Source organism: Meleagris gallopavo, chromosome 3 (genome assembly GCF_000146605.3).
Source record: "Meleagris gallopavo isolate NT-WF06-2002-E0010 breed Aviagen turkey brand Nicholas breeding stock chromosome 3, Turkey_5.1, whole genome shotgun sequence".
NCBI classification, from domain to species: Eukaryota; Metazoa; Chordata; class Aves; order Galliformes; family Phasianidae; genus Meleagris; species Meleagris gallopavo.
Genome location: NC_015013.2, coordinates 59690676 through 59699010, shown reverse-complemented (window position 1 = coordinate 59699010; position 8335 = coordinate 59690676). Strand labels below are relative to the sequence as shown.

At 36.9% G+C, this 8335-nt stretch overlaps 1 protein-coding gene across 1 annotated transcript; it reads right to left on the bottom strand.

The window, feature by feature from the left end:
• Positions 1–262: 262 nt before the first annotated feature.
• Positions 263–8242, bottom strand: LOC104910351 (centrosome and spindle pole associated protein 1-like). Its single transcript, XM_031552872.1, has 5 exons — positions 7973–8242; positions 6021–6124; positions 4696–4792; positions 2746–2846; positions 263–2019 (listed from the first exon to the last, which is right to left on the bottom strand). The coding sequence occupies exons 2-5, from the start codon at positions 6120–6122 to the stop codon at positions 1909–1911; spliced, it is 411 nt and encodes a 136-aa protein (XP_031408732.1). The 5' UTR covers positions 6123–6124; positions 7973–8242; the 3' UTR covers positions 263–1908.
• Positions 8243–8335: the final 93 nt, after the last annotated feature.

Below are 8335 nucleotides of genomic sequence, written 5' to 3'. Positions count from 1 at the left end.
TAAATATCTGAGGTGTGGCGGCCATAGCGGTGAGGCCAGTCTCTTTTCAGTGGTACGTGGAGACAGGACGAGGGGAAACGGACAGAAGCTGCAGCATAGGAAGTTTCGCACGAATGTGCGTAAGAACTTCTTCACGGTGAGGGTGACGGAGCACTGGAACAGGCTGCCCAGGGAGGTTGTGGAGTCTCCTTCTCTGGAGATATTCAAGTCTCGCCTGGACGCCTACCTGTGCGACCTGGTGTAGGGAACCTGCTTTGGCAGGGGGGTTGGTCTCAATGATCTCTAGAGGTCCCTTCCAACCCCTACAATTCTGTGATTCATATCAATACTACCTGTTTGCAACAACAGCAATCAGCAACATTTCCTGATAACAACCCATTACCAAACCTCATACCTCATGGAACATCAGTTACTTTCTCATTGAGTTTCTAGCAGAAAACACGATGGCGTTGTTTAGCCCAGCTCCCTGGGTCACAGCCTGAGAACTGTAGAGCTGGCCAAAACATCAGCCCTTCCAGCCAAACACCAAGCAACACTGGCACACACTTTCAGCCTTGAGGTCTAGCTGTCTATTCACACATCACTCCTTTACTAAAAGCATCCTCAAACCACTCTCAGTCAATCAACTGAAGTTTTATAAATATATTTATTAAAAAAGCTCATTTATTTCTATGATTTGGGCTGATGAGGGGAATTAATGGTATTGCTATAGATATGGTATTGAATGGAATCATCCTTCCATAATCTACGCTGTAACTTAGCTTAAAAGCTTAGAGTAAACAGATAAGAGTTCTGTGTGCTCTGGTAAAAACCATGCCATTATGACTTACATTCCATAACTACACAACATAAGATTTAAGGGATTTAAGCACCATTCAAATATTCAAACACAGAGACAGCTATATTAGTACAGAGAACTAAGCTACATTTCCTAGAAAAAAAATAGTTATTTTATCTCTATTATTATTATTATTATTATCTTTACAAGCTTAATATAGCATAACTGAAAAGCTTAGACACCTAAATACGTAGAAAACAGAATTCAGTTGGGAACATAATATTAAAACTCAACTCCAAAATTTTATTATTCAGGTGCTTTGGTGGGAATTATTAAACTGATTAAGTTTTCATACACTATTCTAACTTCTGAAGTTCCAAATTAAACAAGAAACAAAAATTATATACACATCATTTCAACTAGAGGTTAAGAAGACTGCTCATCCTGCTTTGCTGTTGTAATTCAGGAATTCCAGTGCATGCTTAATGTAGTTATTATGATTCACATGCAAGTTATCCATGGTCCAAAAAAGAACAGCCCTTGATTTTCTAACCATGCTACCTTCTGGTTCTTTACTGAAGTTGCTTAATCTGAATAACCTGGATACACAACATTAAAAATGTGAAAGTTAACCATTATCATGCATGACAGCATAATGGTATATAGCAGAATTACTACAACTGAAGGCAGCTCATAAAGATGTGCCTCTGGTATTGTTTTTCTCAAAATACTTCATTCTTGCATTCTGAACCACTCGCTGCTGACTGGCTCCACGCTTTCTAAAGAACCACTGATGAGATTTCACTGTAATTCCAAGAGCATTTATAATATTTAAGAGCTCACTATTTTACCCCATCTTTATTATGAGTTCAGATATACATATTTAACATCTATCTCACGTATGCCTTGAAGCAAACGTCTACTAAAATAAACTTCTGTACAGTCAGCATTAGGCAGTAACAACAGCAAATGCAAAGGAAAACAGAAATCAGCAAATGTTTTTAAATCATAATAATGAAAAATAATAAATAAGCAATCATTCTGCACAACACAAGCAATGCAATTAATCACAACTAATCACTACAGCACGAACAAATACACAAAGCACAAAAAAAGTAATGATTTCTTTTTTAATTCAAAGGGCATGAAGCTTTCAAACAAAGCAAAAAGCTACTAATTGAATAGGGGGGAAAAAAAAGATATTGCAGGCACCCTACCTTTCTTTTTGCCTGCGAAATACCCTAAAATTAGGGAAAAAATACTATTCAAAAAAATGTCTTCTATTGACAAACATTTGACTTTGCAAGAACTGATTATTTCTTACAGCCAATCCATTATTCCATTCTAAGAACTAAAGGCACTGGTCGGCATTTACAAATGGAAATTATTTGCTTCCTGATTTTTTGTTAGTGTGACCTGATACATTAAGAAGAGATACAGCATATTCCCAAGATTAAAACATCTCATACATACCATTTCCATTTAAAATTATTACTGTTGCAGATAATCAATCCTGCTAAGCAGAGCATGGAAGCTCTTTTATCTCTAAACTAAAAAGAAGCCAGGAAATGGAGTCACACTACTTAGAGGAATTACAGACAGCAGAATAAATAAGTACTTAAGGATGATCTTTTAGAATCGTGTGATATTTAAATTCTTAAGTAAAAAGAAAGCAGTAAAGAGACAAATAAAGGAATTTAGAATACTACTAGATTCTGAATGGCAATGAGATCTAAAATATAAAAGGTATTTAGAAGCCTAAAATATAAAACCCTTCCCAGCGGTGACACTTTGAAAGTACTTTTATTCAAAAGGTTTTATTCAAAAGGTTTCAAAGACCTTGGAAATTCATAACAAGTGCTTTCTTATCACAAATTTCTCAAATCTTATTCCGTTTTATTCAATTAAAATGACTCTCTTATTGTAAAAGACTCATTAAAGTCAGACAACCAGACAAGAACCACTACCTGAGAGAGATACCGCCTATAATCTTGTCGAAGTTCCTCTTTTAGCTTATGCTTCTTTCGTTCATACTCTTCTCCCAGAGGTAAACTCCAGCCGTAGTCACCTGAAAGTTTAACTCTGATAAATGTTATTATTCTACCATTTGGAATCAATACAAAGCACATACTGCAAAAAATGCATCTGGATTTCAATCAGACATGGCAAAACAAAAAGATTGATGCAAGCAGCAAGTACAAACCAAACGAAATTAAAACCCACTCTCTCTGTGATTAATTGGATGGAAAGCATGCTAGAAAAATTCACTGTCTGGGAGATATCAGTTTTCCTCTAGTCCTTGTCTTTTTCTCTCCCCAATGGAATAAAAGAGCAAATTAATTAAAAGAGTATCAACTATCTACAGTATTTAGGTTATTCTGACTTGTTTCTCTTAACAAATGTTTGAAAGGAAATCTCCCTTCTTTCACACATTACTCTATAAATTACTGTTATTTTAGGCACTGCTAACCACATGAGATGAAATATACTAGACTAGAAAGCAGCAAGCTGCTCATTTAGCACGAAACACATGAAATCCACATTGACTTCCATACAACTAGAAGGAATCAGACCTTATAATAACAATATTCAATTTTTCTTTCCACTTCAGTGAGCTGTACTTTTTTTTTTATTGAACAGACTCTTCAAGAGTTACTGTGTAGCCTTGTAACAGCTGCACTCTTAAAATACAACCTGTGAAAGCTGGTTGCTGTTCCCAGAATACATTTATCTGTTTTGTAAGAAATACGCTCTGCCCTAGCAGACCACTTCTGCTGAGATTTCCCACAGACAAAAAACATACAGTAAAAGGATGGCAACTTTCACTTTAATTGCCTGTTGTTTCCCTGAAAGCATTTTCACTTCTTTAAAATAAAAAGGGCTGCTTTTAGTCCCACTGAATGCTGCAGAATTAAGCCAGAACATGGAAACAAATGAGGTACAAAACCTAGGAGTCTACACACCAAAACAAAAAAAAAAAAGGATTGCCTACCAACCAAGAGGGGACAAAGAAGCTCTGAAGTTGTCAGGACATGCCTAAGCTGCAATTGCAACCAAGTAATAGTGCCTACAGAAAGGAGATGGTATGACAAGGAGGGGAGGATGGTGCAGCACAGAATAAAACAAGGGAAAGAGCGCTGTCACACATCTACAAACCAAAATCACAAACGACACAGAGAAAAGAAAGAAAACAGAATGATACATATGGGAAAAGAAACCCAAAACCCACAGCTGTGATTAAAAAGTCCAGTCACAACACATTCAGAAATCTAACCATTTCACTGGTCTTGGAAGAATTCTTAACTCAGTGCTTGCTCTTTCTTGGATAACGTATGACTGCATTATAACGTCTTTTATCATAAAAGCAACAAAATCAGTTTAGTACTCTATGCCCCAAAGTTCAGTGGATATTTGGCACTTGCAAGAAAAGATTACTTTAACTGTGTTTGTTTTAGCCAGGTCTGAGTGAGCCTTGTAAGCTGCGAGGCCAAAAGAAAAGGCATCCTTACTTCCCTGGCACAAAGCACAGAGAAAGTGCCCTTCAACAGCAAGATGACAGTTCAGATGAAAGATGGACTTCCAAAGCTTTTGCTTCCAGTACCTCACATAACAGGAAAACATTAACCATCTACTGAAGACTAAGAAGCAATTTTTTGCCTTGCTTTTTTTTAAATAACACTACTTCTGGAGAAAAGAAAAGTGTTTTGCACATTTTCCTTATTCAAATCCCAGAACAAACAATAATAATAATTACAAAAAATTCCACACAGTACCAAGATACTTGAAAGAATAAAGAATCAGTACGCATTCCAGCTAATGTTTTAATTAAAAATCCAAAGCAGTAATTGCTTTCCAAAAATTCCCACAGGTAATCAAGCACAACTTAAACCCACAAGATGCAAAAATATATACTATACCTAAAGGACAGTTCTGTTGACTGTTTGGAGGTATGTTTTCTTTAGACATGGAGATGAACATTTTGCCAGTCTCAGAAAGCTTCTCTGATTCCTTATTCTGAAAACAAACAAACAAACAAAAAAAACCCACACGCAGAAGTTTGCATCATCAGAAAGAAATGTCCCAACATCATTAATGTAACATCATTAATCATTAACATCATTAACATCATTAATGCACCTGAGAAAGGAGATTGAGAGTAAGGTTTTAGCACATGGAACAGGTTATAAATCTCACTGATACCATCAGAAAAGTAGCTTCTAAGACACAGAAATCAGCTCAGTAAGTTCCATAAGCTATTTCAACCATACTTCCACGTGGTTTCGTAGCTTACATGTATCATCTCTGTTTTCTGTGGGAGCTGAACAGATGTACTGCACTCTGCTTGAAACCATGAAAGAACTTCAGTGCATTTCAGGGCAAGATGAAAGTACCTGACCCCTGTAACTACACTTTCACCACACACCTTCAGACTTTATCAAACCACAGGCTGGAAACATTCTCCCCCTCTTTATCTTGGTTTTGTGCAGTGGATACAAAAATGCAGGCAGCCCGATGACTCTGTAAGAAGTAACTTTCTTGGGAGATGTATTACAACTAGGTAAAAACATTGACATTACCCACATAAAGGGAAAGAAATTCCAATAACCTACCAAAACAAAACTAGGAATGAAGCGTTTAAAAGCTTAAGCTATCTGGGGGTATGTCCACCCACTTTTATTTTTCCTTTTAAACTGAGGATCTAATTCAAGCTGCCTGAGAGTTACAGTAGCTAAATAATGTAAATGACAGCTTCTTGCTAAGTACTGTTAAAAAAAAACAAAAAAACTAGATGGTGATCTGCAAATTAGAAAAGTTGTACAGCTTTAGAGTGAGGCACTAAGCCTTCTAATAGGAAAATCGTGATAAGAACAGATTTTGTTCAACTGATTGGACTCAATAATTTCTTTTTTTCTATTTCATAGTTTCCTTATCAGAAACGTTAAGGCTATTTTTTACCTTCCATCCCCATCCCACCACCCACTCCCTTGGAGTGGGCAGAGAGCAATTCCCAAATTGGAAAATACAAATGTTACTGTGTATGCTTGGTGGCAAACAGCTTATAGAAAGATCTGCCTAAGTACAGATAAGAAGTATTTAAGGTAAAAATGGATTTGTCTAGATAAATCATTACTTATGTGTGTGCTTTAACAACATATACAGCTTTAAGAGCATACTAAAAGCAAGCTTAAAGTGAGACTCTAGAAATGTGTTTAAATTCAGAGAAGCTATTTAATACTCTTACCCTTATTTCCATGTAAGGTGGATCATTTTCAAGCTCTGCCTTATCTTGTGCCAACTTGGCCTTCTGATCTTCAATAAACTTTTCTAAATCTTCTGCCATCATTTCTAAGTTGTAGGAAAAACACATTTGTGTCAGAATACAGAAAAAAAAAAACAAACAGAAAACATGCACAGGAGTTGGACAGCACGCTGTTACTTTTTGTATCAATAAAATAACAGGAGCAACAGGAATAGCTACCATCTTGCAATTACGGAACTACCATGGATACCAGGTAGCAGTGCCTTTAATCAGACGTGCAGGAACAGTTGATTGCCTCCTCTGTTAGCTGTGCATCTTGCCTACGTAGCTGAAAGCTCTTCAGAGTTGGAATGTTAGCATAATTGTAGTGCAACTTATTGTACACTGCTGCCACTAGATAATTTCATCATAAAAATTAAAAGTGAATTAAATCAGTGATGGTGGAATGGTACAGAAGTCAGGGCAATCCTCAGGTTTCACACAGCTGGTTTGAGTTGCCTTCTCAGAACTGCTGAGAAGCTGCCTACTGCATAGCCATGGGGAAAGAAAAAGAAGGAAAAGAGTCACTGCATTCCAGCCCACTCGTCTTAATCTCAGCATTTCCACCAACTCCACTGAAGAAAGTCACGTGAAACCATGCCAATGGATGAAAAAAAATTCCTGTGTCATATTCTACTCTTACAGGGAGAATGAAGCGAGAAGGAAATCAAGATCCTTAAGTCACTCAGATGCTAACCCCATAACTTCAGCAACACAATTGCTTGTGAAGGCTTTCATCAATCCCACCCTATCCAGGTTCTAAAGCAGTTCAAAAAAGGCTAATTCACTATCTTGCTAAAAATTATATTAAGTAAACAATAAGCCCACAATGAGAACATATTAAATAATTTCAGGAAGGACATCAAAGAAATTTAAAAATAAAAATAGAACAACCAGGAATAACACACACACAAAGCCCAGGAGAATAAGACATTAAACAGGAAAACATAATACAGTGTTCAGGAAGAATGTGATTAATGAAAATCAAGATCAAGAGAAGTAATGTCAAAATTGGAGCAGGTAAATAAGTTAACGTGCAGTTACTTCAACTTAAGGAATACAAGGAATACACGAGTGCTCTCTTGGATTGAAAGTATGAACTCTGATATTGTTACAAAGGAGGCAGAACTAGGACATCCTATTTGAAAGCCCTAGTGGTAACACGGGACAATCAGTTCCAAAAATAAATTCCCCATCTGATTTGTGCTAAAACTTTAATCTCATTACTTTTGCACAGTGATAACAGATCAAAGATATCTATAAGACGGTAAGATTTCAGGCACTGATGAGTTTCATTGAGCTTATTAAGTTACGTAAGAATAAAGAAAAGCCTGTTCTGAGTGGATAAAATAACTTGTCATAGAACCATAGAATTGCTCAGGTTGGAAAAGACCTTAAAGATAATCAAGACCAACCACAACCTAACCATACTACCCTAACAGCCCTCTGCTAAATCATGTCCCTGAGCACCACATCCAAATGGTTTTTAAACACATCCAGGGATGATGACTCAACCATCTCCCTGGAGAGCCTATTGCAGTGCTTAACAACCCTTTCTGTAAAGAAGTTTTTCCTGATATCCAACCTAAACTTACCCTGGTGCAACTTGAGGCCATTTCCCCTTGTCCTGTCACCTGTCACCTCTGAGAAGAGACCAACCCCTCAAATCTAGTAATATATAATAAATAGTAATCAACTTAGTGGCATCAGATACAAAGTGCAGCATCCACAGCAGGGAAAATTCCTGCATGAAGGAGGGTAAGTTTTAGGAGACAAGAGAAAATGGCAGATTATACAGCTGCACAGATTTACTCGTCACCATAAAACAACTCAATCCTAAATAAAACAGTATGCTGTTGGTTTAGCAATGCGTCAGAATGAACGGCGTGAATTACCAGATCCTTGCAATCATTCCTAGTGATAGCATCAGGTTCAAAACAAGGCTCAAAGACATCGCTCAGTGGGTACCCTGTGTAGAGCAGGAGAGGATCATGTGGTCAACACTGGAAAATCTAACAATAAGCCATTGGTCTCCAGAATTACATGGTACAAATAACAGATGTGTCAAGGTATTCAAAATAAAGTATTTTGTAAATGCTATTAAAAGCATATATATTTTTGACAGCAAAGATCTGTCAGCTCTTCCTTCAGCCCTATCTTAAAACTTGTATTTGCACGCCCAAGGCACAGTATCACTCAAATGAAAATTAAGTTAAACTTACTATTTGTTCAGCCACTGCTGGAAAAAGCCCTAATAT

Excerpts from the sequence above, each read along its gene's own strand:
- LOC104910351 (XM_031552872.1), bottom strand. The coding sequence starts at position 6,122 with ATGATGGCAGAAGATTTAGAAAAGTTTATTGAAGATCAGAAGGCCAAG. Across the intron at positions 4,793-6,020 it reads CACCTTACATGGAAATAAGG|AATAAGGAATCAGAGAAGCT; the intron begins GTAAGAGTATTA and ends GTTTGTTTTCAG. Across the intron at positions 2,020-2,745 it reads ATAGGCGGTATCTCTCTCAG|GGTATTTCGCAGGCAAAAAG; the intron begins GTAGTGGTTCTT and ends CCCTAATTTTAG.